Below are 15,502 nucleotides of genomic sequence, written 5' to 3'. Positions count from 1 at the left end.
AAAATCTGCATGCTTTTCCTGTCTGAAACACAGTACATTAAACATGAATGTCACAAATTAGGCAAAGAATGAAAACAAGGATCTGAAATGCCAACTATTAAAATTTCCCATAGGAAGATCAAGCCTTTTCTCACTGATTTTTGCACACAACCCCTGCCTGAACATTTTTAAGACAGCTTTCAATAGCGAGGTCTGGGCAAAGTGTCATGGTTCTTGCTTGTAGTGGGAAACTTTCAATGCAAATTGAAGCTGAACATGGTTGAGTGAGGGCTCTTTATGAAGTTTTATTGTTTAAACATTTTAAAGTCCACAAAACAGTTTCATAACGTTGATGTTTTCTCAAAAATACCGAAAATGACTTAGAGTATGCATGTCAGAACAGTTTCACAGGAAGTGTAGCCTAGATAAAATCAATTCATCACAAACAGCCATATTTAAAAATGATCTGAATACTTTTAAAATTAGAAAACTAAAAAAACGATAACTCAGATAATGTCATACCAGCAATGAAAATGTTTGTTTGAAATTAGTGTGTGCCCCCCTGATCATTCAGAAATTCCAGGTTAATCAAACTCTTTGGCCTCTGATTTCACATATTGTCACCAACATTTCTCAAAATCAACCACACTAATCTGAAATTCAACCGGGCCCCATGACGGCTTAAATTCAGCCAATTTGTAGGCAAGGAGTAACTTATATCTTCGTTAACACAGCCTGATGTAATTCAGAGCAGGCTAAGTCTAAGTGCTCTGCAGCTACGTCTATGAGAGGTTTGACCTAGTCTTTCTGAATGCCCCTTTGTAATCTGGGATTATACAGTATGTAATCCATGTCTGTATGGCTGTCTCATAGGAAATGAGCCTCTCCATGTTACAGTCTACCCATTTAATCTAGAGTGCAAATAAAGGTAACACTGCATTTTATGCAGAGTGAAAATCTGTGCAACTGACAGAGAATAATTTCAGTCTTGTGGTATCACACCTTTCACTTCAACTCGGGGACACTGTTGGGTAACACTTTCATTGTCTATGTTCATTTCTTCATCTTGAGGTCAGCTTCTATGGCACAACGGCGCCCTCTGGTGCCTCCATCCTGTCATCAAAGAGAGGAAGGAAGAACCTATTAGACCATATTTTTAGTCTTCACTTTTAGTGACACTAGTGTTTCACTTAAGTTGTGCTTCAAGATGTTAAAGGGACAGTTCACCCAAAAATCAAAACTACAGTTCCTTTAATGTCACGTATGACTTAGCCAGTTATCATATTACTTTGAGTTAAGCTCTTTACAAAAGTTTTTTTTCTTTAATGTTAACAACTGTTGTTTTTATTGCTTCAGGGAAAAAAAAAGACAAAACAGAAAGGGAAAGTTTTAAAGGCTGAAGGACGGTACTTACAAAAAGAGAAAGAAGGAAGGCAGGAGAGGACATGGAGACAGTGTCCTGTAAGAGGAAAATGATGCATATCAGAGCTGCGACACAAAAGTACACTGAAAGTCTCAAGAGGAAGCAAAATAATGCCAAGAAAGATAGGACACAGCATAATCAGCAGAGGGAAAGGTTGAAACAAGCTATTGTTGGAACATATTCTCACATAAATGGGTATGCTGCCATGTGGCTATTTTGTTCATCTATTATTCGCTTCCTTCCACTACTGCAGTAGCACTACTTACCCATATCAGATATATTATGGGGAACATGCCAGCATGATTAGGTCATTAACTACATACAACACATACTACAGATTTGTCAACCATTTTTCAAAGCATAGTGTGACTTTTACATCATCTCCTACCATTCAGTTACTGGTTTAAGTTAACATCAGAATGCTATTCATCAACATTCAACACTTGAAACTACAGATCAGAGGCCTGTACTATGAAGCTTGTTCAACTTACCCAGGATATGTTTTTGTTATCCGGCTTGACTAACCCTAACATTGGCTGTCTGGATAACAGGTACTACAAAGCTGGTTATCGACTAGTTCAGTCAACTCTGGGTTTTCCTATCCAGCCTTGAGTGCGTTCATGTGAAAGGGGGGGATGTTAATTATGAGTGACATCATCAGAACCATAAATAAAGTAGGCTACCTAATTTCATATGAGATGAAACGGTACCTGTTTGGGACTGCGAGACAATAAAATGTCACTGGCTTGGGATGTAAACGATACTCTGTAATCTTACAACTTAAAATGTAGAAAAAATTAAAATACTATCGAAAAATTCACCATCGGCCAAGACTTACGTGCAGGTATCACTGAGCTATAGGCCTATGTGACATTAGTATAGTGTATATTTTTTGCTGTTTAGTTGGATGACGTCACATCAAACACTTTAGAGTAATGCCAGACTGTTTCTACTACCAAAGTAAAGGGTGGGAAAAGTAGTCTAATTAATGACTGATGAGGTCTATCTGGCTGGAATGTTGCATTTAGCCAATTAACTGTGTGTGGATTATTTTACTAATAAAATATCTTTTATCCTAGTTCTCATCACACAGGTGTCTCATGTTATTTTGAGCTGCAGTGAAAGAATCATAGGGTAAAAGTAGCAGCACTGTCAGTGATCACTGTAGACTTAAGTGAACTTTGCATAAGTTAAAATACAGCTAAAATCATGTGTTAAGTGTTGTAAACGATATCTCCATTTGTTAGAAGCTCTGTTTCAAAACCAGTGGAAACAGAACCCTGGAGCAATGAAGTAATTCTACTGATCTATAACAATATACAGTATAGACTCCTCTTTTTTACTTGAGACTCTGGACTTTTGTCAATGGATACTTTTTCTTCAGTGGTCTGATTGGTCAGAGGTCAGGGTGAGGAGCATGTTAACTGTTCAGCTTAAGTTAACACAGTGATTTATCCCGCTAAAAAGAAAACCAGATTCGTGGTATGGAAAACCCTGAGTTAACCCCAAAGTTACCTTGCAAACTTCAAATCCTGCTTCGTAGTACAGGCCTCAGGTCATTTGTGCTGTCACTACTTCACCAGCCAACTAGGAGCTTAGGTAACAACAAAGGAACTAATGTGAAAAATGACTCATCTGACTATATGGAAAATCTAATCTAAATTGTTTCACCAACATATTGAAGCACAGGGCCTTCATCGGGGTGATATAGAATGATTAAAAAATAAATATAAAGTGTCATTCTTTGGGTGCTGTAATGTAGTTGTTTCAAAAATGCTTATTTGTTTCTGTAATCACGTTCTACTGTAAATCTCCAACATCAACATTAGCAGTTCTTCACTCAGTCACACTATCATGCAAAAAAAAAGGTGACCAAATGTTAACTGTAATTCATCAGGTCAATTATCTGTCACTTCATTTTCATACTGTTGTGAAATAAATGGAAAACAATAGCTTTCTTGAAGGTAGAATATCAATGTAAAAACTTAGCTGTATGCTTTGGTAAATAGTTGTCAGTAATGCTCTTGACATTATTGCATTATTACATTATTGCCTACCATTTTCCAAAGCATAAATGTTACGTTTTAAAATAAATGTCTTGCCCTCCAGCCAACCATTGGTTTGAAACTTGTTTGAGACACGTACAGGTATCATCACCTCATTGAACAATGTTTTGTCTTTTTATAGAATTGTAATATAGTAATGCATTTAAAGATATTGCATTAATTTACAAATGCCCAAAAAGGCAAAGCCATACGACGGACATAAGAAAATTTTGACATAGGTGGATTCTTGCTTTAAAAAAAAACAACAACAGAAGTTTACTTCTGATTTTCACTGTGATGGTTAACTTCTAATTTAAAAGCTTCAAGTCTCTGCAGCTGATTTTGACAGCATAGAAACACGAAACCAATGGCTGCCTGAAAGGATATCATTCTAAAAACTAATGTCCTGCTTTGGAAAATGTCAGGCAGATCTACTTTAGCGTCACTTTCTTCTACCTTTAAGTCAGCCTGTTGTCTCACCCTTGTCTCTTCTTCTGTACTCTCTGCTTTTGTCAAAATTCTAGTGAAGCACCTTGTCAGTAGAGTCCTGTTTGCGTGTGCTCTCACGGCCCCTCAGGCTCTTGGCGCTGATACCAGACTCTGATGTCTCCATGATGAGCTGGGTGGCCAGAAACTGCTGGATCTGCTCCAGGACATCACGCTGCATCTCCAGAGCCATGTGGTACACGTCATGATCCAGGCTGTTGTACATGACTGCGTTCTGAAACATCAGCATGATGTCCCTCTGGAACTCAGCGGTGGTCCGTATCAAGCCAGTCTCAATGTTCTTTTTTATGGCAGCCAGGTCCATGGGCCTGAAGAAGTGAAGAACAAAGAGGGAGTTAGAGTGATGAAAAGACAATTGAGTCTGTGTGGTCTGATGAGCTGTTGAGGGCTCCTGATTGGATAATGTCAGTAATGCAGTGTCATCCAACAAACACAAAGGTGTTTTTCTTATGCCTAGTACACACCAGAAGACTTAAATCTGAGTTTTTACAGACTATAAGATTTTGTAAAGGCTCAGGATCTGCAAGGCTACAAGTAGATTCCTTTTGAGAGTATTTCCAATCCTGCTCCTGGTGGAAAATATTACACCAAACTCCCTTTCAGAAATATTACATATTAACAATTACTTACATGTCTGTAAAAACACACAACTCTAGAAACACAAGATAAAAGGCATCATGTTTCAACAGTATTCTTGTCAATTCGGCATTAATATAATCCATGGGATAAACTGTATTTGCATACACACTTTACATTTTGGATTTCGTTGCTTACACTCATTACCAACCTCCCTGGATGTGTTAACGTTAATGTTAACGTTCTCACTAAAATAAGTGCTAGTCGGTGAATCAGATACACGCTAAATTAAACAAAGAATTTTTTGATTTTATCTAAACTCTAAGACGAGAAAAAGACTGACTTATGACAGCACAGACTGAGTTTTCCACATGACTGAGATCTCACGAGCGCGGCACAACTCCAGCCAAACTCTCATGATTTTATTCTGACATTGGAAATTTGTCTGCAACAGAAAAACTGCTGAAATGCTATTTTTGTGATGTAAAATTTTCAATTGGCATGAGCAATACGACAAGCAACCACTATAAAAACTACTAGTGAAATTAAAATAACCACAACACACATAACCCGTGCTTACCTCTGCACAATACTGTGGTATCCAGGTGCAATTTCATCTGTTACTGGCTGCAGGAAGACATTTGCATACCTAAAACAGGTTCACATAAATTACATCTGTTTAGGAAGTGATACAAAGAATTACAATTTATGAGAGACTGAGCATCAGCCACCAGGGTTACTTTTAAGAGTCATATTCTGACCTGTGATTGGCCGCTGCACGCCACACCAGCATGATGGCTTTCTTCCAGATCTTGTGAGCCTGTAGAGCTTCCAGGTCCTCACTGCACATAGAACTGCACAACAGTGGTATGTAGAAGGATGGTGGTTACAAACAAAAAAGGGCATGAGGGAAGTATTTTCAAACACAACCTGACCTGCAGCACGATGCAGTGAGAAATTCATGCTGCAAGTTGACAGAAATGAAAACAATCTTTCCCTGCTGTGTATGCCTGAATGCGTTTCACTCACAACTGTGATGAGGCAGGGCTGCTGGGGATGGAGTCTGCGGTTGTGTGGAGCTGCAGAGACGAGGACGCCGTGTGTAGGCTGTATCCGTCCTCACTCTCGCTGGCTGCGGGTTCTAGCTCCGTCTCGCCGTCTGGCTCTGACAAGAATCCCTCTGCCCCATCAACCTCTTCGTCTCCACACACTTCTGGCCCATTAAGCTCATTGTATATTTTAGTCCCTGAGGCATTCTCTCTTCCCACAATGCTTATTCCATCCTCCACTTCTTTCATCTCCTGCAAAGATGGAGAAAGATGCAGCGAGATTCAAACAGAGCTTACAGTGCAGGAATACTGTGGAACTACGCACTCTGCATTTCAGCACAGCCAGTACAAGCATCATGTTCGCTCTGTCCTCGTTGGGTGCTATACCTTGGGGTGCCTTTCTGTCAGTGGGCTATCTTCTAATACTGAGTCTGCCAAGATAGTAAAGATGAATAATAAGAAGGAAATGGTTATGCAAAACGCATAGTTGCATGCAAACTGCACGTTATGAAGCAAGTGAATACTTGTATTTATGCATGGGTGTGCATACCTCTATGGGGTTTTTCAGGTCTTCGCTGTGCCCACTTCTCACTCTCACTTTTTTTAGTAACATCCAATGAAATTTGGCTTTTCTGGTGCGCCAACCCTCCAGTCTCTCTCATTGCCTCAGGCTGTGGAGGTGCTCCAGTGTGGCAGTGCTCCAAACTCTTTGAGCTGCATGAGGATGAGGAGGTGGGAGGAAGGCCCCTTAGTCCCATGGGGAATGCTGCCAGGCCGTTATCTTGGCTGCTGCACAGAGAGGAGAGTGAAGCTGAAGTCCCACCCTGGACTTCTAACACTTCTGTCTTCCCCTCCAGGCTACTGTGAAGAGACGAGGACTCCGGGACCCCTATGGGCACCGCAGGGTGAGACTCATGGGGCTGGAAAGGCCCAGCCTCCCAGGCACCAGACAAAGCATGGCCATTCTCCTCACACAGTGACAGCGCAGCCTCAACTGCAGCAGCATCCAAAGCCTCTGCAGTCTCATCTGCCTGAAGAAGAAAAGATCTGACTCTGGATCTTAGAGAATAACTGAGGCAGGTTTGCCATGTCCTGCCTTTTAAGCAGTGATGTTTGTAAGAGAACTGAACCCAAAATGAAAACACCCATACGTTACTGAATGTTTAAAGCCTCAAGCAGGCATTACTTATCAAAATTGATCCACAGTTGATCTCAAGAGCTGTGAAAATACATAGCACTTCTCACCTTGTCCTCAATGATAGCAATAATATCCCCCACTGTCTTTAGGTCCAGCTCATCCCCCATGTAGGACACAGTCACATCCTCCTCACTGAGCTCTGACACCTTATCCTCTGCAGAAATAGGCTGGCATCCTGGGGTTAAAGACGGCACCATCACATCCACCTCTGCACAAAGACAACAACTGATTTTCAACTTTTTCATTTTCCAAGATACAATTTCAAACCAGTAGCAGTATCAGTCTGTAAAATCTTTAATTGTTTAGTTTCTATATATCTGAATCTTGCCCTGCTTTTCGCCAAGTGTCAGTTGAAATAGGCCAACCAATACAGTTAACAGTGGTCAATAAAGTAGAGGACTGAAATTAAATTCTCTAGCTACAAAGCAGGTGACAACAAAGATGTAAGGAGGTTTAGCCTGTGGATTGAGAGAAGAGTGGTTTGAGTCAGGTGGACACACCTTTACTTGCTGAGGCAGCAGAGTCAACAGGCACAGGAGTGGCAGTAGAGAGGGGAGCACTGGAGGCTGGGTCTGCACTGACCATGAAACCTAACGGGGCAGAAAACTGGCTGGGACCTGCCTCAAGGAGACGAGACAACATCGGGGCACCTGCAGATAAAGCAGCAGAGGCTTTCAGCTGAGCAAAATGAGCAAATGGCTAGACTACAGGGACTGTTATATAAAATGCATACATAAATTTAGGATACAAGAGGTAAAAATAACAAACATAAAACATGTTCTTCTATGTTTTTTGTGCCAGAAAGTATCTTGATTGGCATGAAAACTTGTACAGTCATTTATTTTGTGAGACGTTCATTTTCACTTTGACATGAAATTTCTCTTGATCAGTGTCCAGAAAATCATGCACAAAAATCAAACACTGTATTGTTACCTGATGCTTGAGAGAGAGGTTGACTAGGTGGAGCCAGCTGCAAGTCATGTGCTCCTGTACCATGCTCTGTGTGCTCACCGTCCCCAATCTAGGATTAAAATGCATACATGCATGTCAAACATTTAACGTGTATTTTGTGTTTTCTTGTACCTAGAGTACACATCAAGTATTCTTATTTATGTTCCAGCAGTTCCATCAGAAATGTTGTTGCTGGCTCACACATAGTAATCCATTATGTGCAAGTGAATATTTTATATGTACACTACATCATTTCATAAATAATATTATTCTAAAGCTGCAGGTCTTTGTGCTATTTCTACAATTTGACTGCAATCCCTGTGTGTATGTTTATACAGAGGGCCTGACAGACAACACTGCATGTCAGAGCATAAACATAACCGTAGGAATGTGGGGAGGCAAAGATCTAGTAAAGGATAAACTTATTCTGACATGTTGGGATTTCACAAGTGCATTGTAAGCTTCATAAAAATGGAAATTAAAAAACACGAAACAAGCCGGACAACTCCTGGAGGTAACTGTTCAGCAAGCATTAAAGAGGAAACTTGGTCAGGGACTGACTGAATGACAGCTCCTCGGCTGCAATGGGAAATTATGCCATACAGGAATTGCTGATGACATATGAGAAGGCTTAGAGGTAAAAAAAAGAAAACACATGACAACAACCTGGAAGATAAAAATATCAACCTGCAGTCTGCAAAAATACATGATGCATGAAAAAAAACCACTGAATGTTTCAGCTATACTGTATGTACAAAACTTAACATTAATCAACACAATTGCAGCATAAAAAACAAATGCAAAATAGATTTAGTGTAAACTGTCGAGTGATAGATAGAGGTGCAGCTTCTTCAACATTTAGGAACACTGCAACCGGTTTAAAACGAGAATATGGAGCGCTTTTGTAGCTATATGGTCACAGCTCATGCCACATAGCCACAGCGTCCCCAGTTTGATTCCAGCTGTGGGACCCTTGTTGCATGTCATACCACTCTCTCTCCCCCACCTATTTCCCATCTGCCTGTACATCGTCATCTGTGCAATTAAGGAGAGAAGTGCCCCCCAAAAAATTAAAAAAAAATGACCTTGTGTAGTGTCTAAAACAACACCTGAACCCAATTTAAAAAGGAGTGGAATTAACTGAAAACAGTTGTTCGTGCATCAATCACACCCAACTTTACAAAGCTTGAGAACATCTACTGAGAGAGAATCCTAACACTGAGATGTCCTGAGGTGAAAACAGACTTAGTGTTAAAGATCCAACACAATACAATGCCAAACATGTGTAGAAAGATCATCATCTTAATACAACTGGCAAAACAAACCATAGCTACCCAAACCAGTCACAAAGCAGAACAAAGACAAATGAAACGAAGATATGATGCCCTGCAGATTTGAACATGTTAATTACACAGCTTGGCACTGTTGGTACAATACAACAAGTCCTCTCCACATACCAGTCTGGAATTCGAGGCCAAGATACTGCCTTTCTTCAGTAACTCTGACAGGAGGGGAGAAGGTGGGGGTGTAGCTTTCTGGCTCAGGAGCTTCTTTTGGGTGGGGTCATCCAGAAGTGATCCGTGGCTGATGTCATCATTACTGGATCCAGAGGACTCAGCAATTGTCATTAATCTGGCTGATCCCGAAGCCTAAAGACAAAGAGAGGGAAATTATATTGGCATACTAATCCAGGCATGCTTGAATTGATCAACTCTGGGTAAGTGTCTCTAATGTGTTTCTGGGAATGGTCTGGAATATTAGACCCCTTTCTGACATCTTTAATTCTTACAGCAGTATTGGCAAGTTATTTCTAACAGTTAAGTTAATACATATGTCTTTTATTTAACAATGTGCCATGGCCATTACACAAGGTTCCTAACTTTTACATTAATGAGAAAATGGTGATTAAACACATAGCAGTGGCACACAGGACCAAGCTCAAAGAGGAAAACCGGTTGATCTGCACTAACCTTGAGAGCTAACCTTAAATGTCCCATGAAGGAGCATAATCATTGAAAAGTAGGGCAGACCTTAAATACCTTTGAACCAACAGTGACTTACATTCTTGGTCGATGCAAGATCCAGTGTCAAGCACTCGAGTGGGTCACCTGGTGAGAACTCCGGGCTTGGGGAGCTACAGCCTGAGGGTGAATGCATGGTGATGCCAGGCACTCGCTTAGGTGCATTCTTTGCCGCCTGTCTGGCTGGAAGAGGGAGGGGTGACGAAGGGAGTGTTCTCTTATTAGTCACACAAAAGCTGAATGAAAGAAAATGTACCATGATCATCCTACTTTACGCCATGGATCCTACTGACTCTGGTGATCCCCAGACTTTCTAGCACCACCAACAGGTCAATGTTTTCACTTAATGACAGAATACTACTACTAATGCTACCAAATCCTCATCAATTACTTACTCAACCCATCTTAGATTGACTTTGAACAAAGAATCCAAAATTTGAGAAAATTCTTGATGAATTAAAGTCTTAGGAGTCCGAGTTTAACAACAGCAAAAACTATATCATAACATACGTTTACCACACTCTCTCACACAGGTGCAGTATAATCTAAGTCTCATTTATTCAGTCCTATGTTCAGCACTTCCCAATCAGATGGCCCTTTCTGACAGTAAATTGAAACTTTATCTATGCTCTCTTAAAAGCCAGACTCCACTGAACATGGGAGCTGCTGGTCTACCGCTGCCTCGATCAGTTTGTTTGTTTAATTGTGTGGCTTTGGTGTTTTTAAGGGTTAGGGATTCACCAAAGTCACACAGTAAAACAAACCAGAAAAAAACAGACCAGCAGCTCTTGTGTTTTGGGAGGTAAAATTACTGTTTTTGTCAATGTAGTTGTAATGCAAGTTCAGTTCCCCGCTGAAAGGATTGTATGTTTGGGAAATAATGAGCATACAACTGGATAAACGAGACAACAATTACACTGCATGCTTTTTTTGAGTGTTTGTAAGCGGATGTTTTGATATAGTTTTGCAGTTGTTAAACGCAGACCACTATGACTTCAATTCATCAAGAGTTTTCTCCATTTGTGGAGTCTTTATTTCCCAAGGACATGCAAGAAAAATAAGCTTTTCTTCAATAATTCAACGAAACACAGGGTGAGAACCTCATATACAAATGATTATTTGGGAGGTGAGATATTCCAATTTCTGACTAATACACCCAAGTCTATGAGCTAACACTGAGCCAAAACTAGCAGTGTTCTGCTGAGCCTGACGAGTTAAATCTGAGATGTCACAAAATGGCCATTGTATCAAATGTACCCATTTGATTTAGGTGGTACTAATTCATTAGATAAGCCCAGAGTGAGTGTTGACTTCCAAAAAATTTTTTCCTGTGATTTTTTTTCCCGTTTTTTTTTTTAATCAACTCTACAGTAATACTGTAAAAGCAGCTTACCTATACAATATCATCAATCAATCTGCCACCTCTATAATCTGTTAGATTTTAAGCTTGAATAATGGATGGATGTAGATGGAACAGCTGAGGATGTTTAAACTGAACCATTTTACTTAATCTTTGTTGTTTTCCAGAAGGAAACACACTATTTATGGAGCATGAATAAAGTTACTGAAACAGATTTCTATATTTATGTCCCTAAAAATAAAGAACATACCCTGATAAGCAGCATTTGTGGTTTTTCTTTTCAGCTCTGCTTCTTCCTCCTCTTGTTTCTTCTTTCTGACAGACACATACATGGCGAGATCATTTATTTTGCATGTCAGTTAAGAGTGTCCAAAGTCTAAGCTTTACAAACAGAAAAAAAGGAGATGTGCTGTATTATTATATAAACAGGGCAGATAGAAAGTTTGTTGCTTCTTACTGCAGAATTTCTTCCCATATCTCTTTTAATTTGGAGTCTAGATGTCCTGCTTGAATCAGTTCAGCCTCTCTTTTCAGCTTCCTATGAAGACACAACCACAACAACCACTCTCATTGATGCAGTTCATGATCGAACTTCTTTTTTTTTTGTTACTGTTTTCACAACGACTGTGTTATGTTCATCCTGTTAAAAGCTACGCTTGTGTACCTGTGCTTCTCCTGTGTTTCTTTGATGAACCTTTTCAGTTCTTCAATCCTGTCAGCTGTCAGCCTGCGTACTATCACATCCTCCACGGTCTCCACCACTTCACCTTTCTCGCCACGCTTCCGCCTGCAGGCAACAAATGCATTATTATTTAAAGCCTTTGTTATCTGGCACATACTGTCAATGCATGTGTCAACCCGTGTAAAGATATGTTATCTATTTTAGCTTGCAAGTCTACAAAAGCATAGCAGAGGTAACAGTCACTTATGTGCTCACTTTGGGGCCTCTGTTGTTTCCAGGAGCTCAGAGTACTTGGAAGCACAGTGCTGCGAAGAGAATCAAAAACAGCTTTGTGACATGACAAAATATAATGTGGCAACTGTACTGCAGAGAGAATGAATTTGGGCACTGTGTTCTGCAATAGAGTGAGCTTGGATTCTGTCACACCTTTTGAGAGAACCAGTCAGGTGGTCGCCCAGGTTCTGCAAACGGTTTGATGGCTCGACTGACAGAAACCCTGTTGAGATGAAGACATTTTTTGAAATGATCAAAGACGAAATACCCATTAAAGACTTTAACAGGCTGCTATTTTTGTCCTTGGTTTATTGTAGTCTCAAAACATTTTTTTTTCACCCAAGTCTAAGTTCTTCTATATCTGTGGTATTTTGTGTGTTTGTTTGTTTGTTACTTTTTGGAGGTCTTTTGGTTATAAAATCATGCAAAATTTATGCAAAATAACAGCCAGCACGCCCTGGGCAACATCATGAACAGTATGTCAGTGCATCACAAAAAGACAGCTACAGACAACCACATGCCTACCTATGGTTAATTCATCGTATTTGCACGTCTTTGGACTGTGAAAGAAAACCCCAGCAACCTCCATTTTACGTACAAAGAGGGGCAACAATGCTAACAAAAGCCCCACCTGTATTGACGATATCTAATCTTAATAGGTAATCTTTAGTAAAAGGATGAATGTGTGCATAACAGCCATATAGCATGGGACCTCTTTAAAACTTCAAACTCAGTGATGGGGAGTAGTGAACTACATGTAATCATATTAGTAGTTTAACTACATTTCGCAGTGCCTTACTGGTAGTTCAGCTATAGTCACATTTGCATAGTGATTCAAATAGTTAAATTACCTTTTTTTGCCACTTTTGTGTAGTTAACAACTGAAATTACAAACATGTTTTGAGCCATAAAAGTAAATGATTTGTTCCATTATTTTTATTTTACCATTACTTCTATACTGTAATTGAACCTCCTTTGACGTTCATTTTAAAATTGATTATTGCTATTTATTGGTAGATTACTGTATGAAAAAGAAAAGCTGTTGCATGCTATTTTAAAAGTTATCTGGCTAAGTAATTAATCCTGCTTGGTGCAATACCTCACCTGGACTCTAGTTTGTGGCAGACATGTGTCTGATGGACACTGTATACAAAAGCAAAGCTGACAGTCCTTGCACTTTGCCATGAACAGTGGTGTATTTTACTTTTTTGGGATTAAGACCTGTGGGTGAGTGGCATTTCTTGCTGCCATGTCATTTTACCATTTTACCATTGCTTATATACTGTAATTAAGCTATAATTGAACCTCCTTTGACCACAATTAGTTACAAGTCATTTTAAAATCGATTTTAAAATCTATTATTGCTAGTTATTGACAAATGTTCAGAGAAGCTGTTGCATGGTGTCTTTAAAGTTAGCTGGCTGGCTGGCTGAGCAATCCTGCTCGGTGCAATAACTCACCTGGATTCTAGTTTGTGGAAGGCAGGCATCTCACTGATTGACAATGTGTACAAAACCAAAGCTGACATTCCTTGCATTTTCCCATGAATAGTGGGGTATGTTATTTTTTCGGAGATTATGACCTGTGAACAAGTGGGCCCTTTGTGCAATAAACTCAATTAAGTGACATTTCTTGCTGGCGTGTCAGTGTTTTGTATTATATTTTGTTACAATTTCAGACTACAAATATCTGTGTATATATTGGATTAAATCATTTTTAGATTGTGTACCTTGATTATTTATTACTATGTCTTTTACTTATTGCCTTTGCAAAGCCCTTTACTTGGCGATGCATTTACTGTGCTGTTTTCAGACTGTCTCAGCTTCTGCTTCAGTGTGGTAGGAGTATCTTTGTTTTCACTTGAGCTGGGGATTTTTTGTATTCATGCCTGATGTTGTACTTCATGTATTTTTGTGTCTCGATGCCTGTAGAATAAATTTCCTTCAGGATAATAATAAAGTTGAAGTTGAAGCACAGAGCACTGACACACAACAAAGAATAACTGGCACCAGATTGGGGTGGAAGGAATAAATCAGTACCAGTTCTGGTCTCCACTCTTCATGACAGATGTGGCCAAACACAGCTTCTCCCTCACTGACCATGGCTCTGTTGGTCCAATGACAAGCAGCTTGTGTTCTGCAGATGTGGAGGAAAATGGACACAACATGATGCATGCTTTATATAGTTCATGTAAGACCGATTGCCTGCTGTGGCTCCCAGGCCTGGTGTGGACCCTATAATTAATCTCTTGAGCTTCATTTCTGTGCCACCTAAAGCTGCCCACCACGCCGACAGTTCACTATGAACACATAACTGGTTCAAATCAGCGCTCAAAAAGCATGTCGTTTATACTGTTAATGGTAAACAGGACCCACCATTAGTGTAAACAGAGCTGTCAACTGTCTAATGACAGCCATTAATCCTCGCAGGCTCCCCTGCAGCGAGCGGAGGCTGCCGTGCAGGAAGTTAGTGGCGATAACATCAACAGTACGACACACTCACCGCTAACGGATAGCATATCATGACATTTGCTATGTACCAACGTTACTCACTTCCAACCCCGTTTGCCATCTTCCTGTCATCCCGACATCCCATACATCTTGGTAGATGGAAACCCAGCAGAAAATATAACACTGGCGACGTCCGAAAGCGATACACACACAATTATGGACGTTAACATCAATGAATGTTGCGTGGTGGGTGTTGAGGCTTTCAAGATTTGTCTTTCTAGCTAGCACGCTGATTCACCGTTGTCCGTTAAAGTCACTGTCTCGTGTGCATTAGCTATCGGTAACTTAAAGATTAACTAGCTAGCTCCGGTGCTACGCTGCTTCGCCGAAAAGACTCGCAAACCCGGTTTATTTCGCGTTAATTTAAACAAAGTCTGAGCTACTAACGAAGAGCCAGACGAGAAAACGTAGCTTACTGTAGTCACTAACGTTATTTATCATTGTAGCTAGCAGCGAACTGTTCGTACACGCCCACCACAGGAGCTTAATGATGGTACAACCCTGGCTGCTCCCCTTAACTTAGCTAAATCGCTTTTATTCTTACTTTTATACATATATGTCCCTTTGCTTGTGGCTGTAAAACAACAGCATAAACACTAATGATAATAACTAACAGTAACAATAATATTACATGTACATTTATGCATCAACAGCCCTTTTTCTTAGCCAGGAGCACTAAAATATGCAGGGAGGATATTTGATACCCATTTCAGTGAAAACCCTTACCAGTGACTGTATATACTGATTTGCCAGAATATTAATGTTAGGTTATGATATCTAGCAAATTACATGAATACTACATTTCAATAGGTGATTTTAAATGCCAAAAAAAGAAAAGAAATAAAGTAAAATACATGGCACATTCATGTAAGTATTTGTTATTTTATTGGGAATTTTACTGTCAAAAAGAAAATAAAAATCATAAGAA

General features: G+C 39.9%; 1 protein-coding gene across 6 annotated transcripts; it reads right to left on the bottom strand.

Moving 5' to 3' along the window:
• Window positions 1-264: 264 nt before the first annotated feature.
• brd8a (bromodomain containing 8a) lies at window positions 265-15,077 on the bottom strand. 6 transcript variants are annotated; one of them, XR_004500724.2, is made up of 20 exons: window positions 14,617-15,077; window positions 14,104-14,200; window positions 12,218-12,287; window positions 12,047-12,096; window positions 11,774-11,896; window positions 11,567-11,647; window positions 11,360-11,424; window positions 9,790-9,932; window positions 9,186-9,377; window positions 7,711-7,798; window positions 7,278-7,427; window positions 6,825-6,985; window positions 6,130-6,610; window positions 5,967-6,010; window positions 5,560-5,831; window positions 5,292-5,384; window positions 5,111-5,179; window positions 3,928-4,262; window positions 1,394-1,438; window positions 265-1,092 (listed from the first exon to the last, which is right to left on the bottom strand). XR_004500724.2 is itself a non-coding variant. In XM_033610416.2 (20 exons), exons 1-20 carry the CDS (start codon window positions 14,657-14,659, stop codon window positions 1,033-1,035), a joined length of 2,610 nt encoding a protein of 869 aa, XP_033466307.2. In that variant the 5' UTR covers window positions 14,660-15,077; the 3' UTR covers window positions 265-1,032. The 6 variants fall into 6 exon arrangements, 5 of the variants coding, with proteins under 5 accessions (XP_033466307.2, XP_078028563.1, XP_033466316.2 ...); XM_033610416.2 differs by having other exon boundaries at window positions 3,980-4,262; XM_078172437.1 differs by lacking the exon at window positions 1,394-1,438.
• Between the last annotated feature and the right edge of the window lie 425 nt (window positions 15,078-15,502).

The sequence above is a fragment of the Epinephelus lanceolatus genome, chromosome 11, assembly GCF_041903045.1.
Source record: "Epinephelus lanceolatus isolate andai-2023 chromosome 11, ASM4190304v1, whole genome shotgun sequence".
NCBI lineage: Eukaryota > Metazoa > Chordata > Actinopteri > Perciformes > Serranidae > Epinephelus > Epinephelus lanceolatus.
Note: the sequence above shows the minus strand (reverse complement) of the source record. Positions and strands in the feature narration are given on the sequence as shown.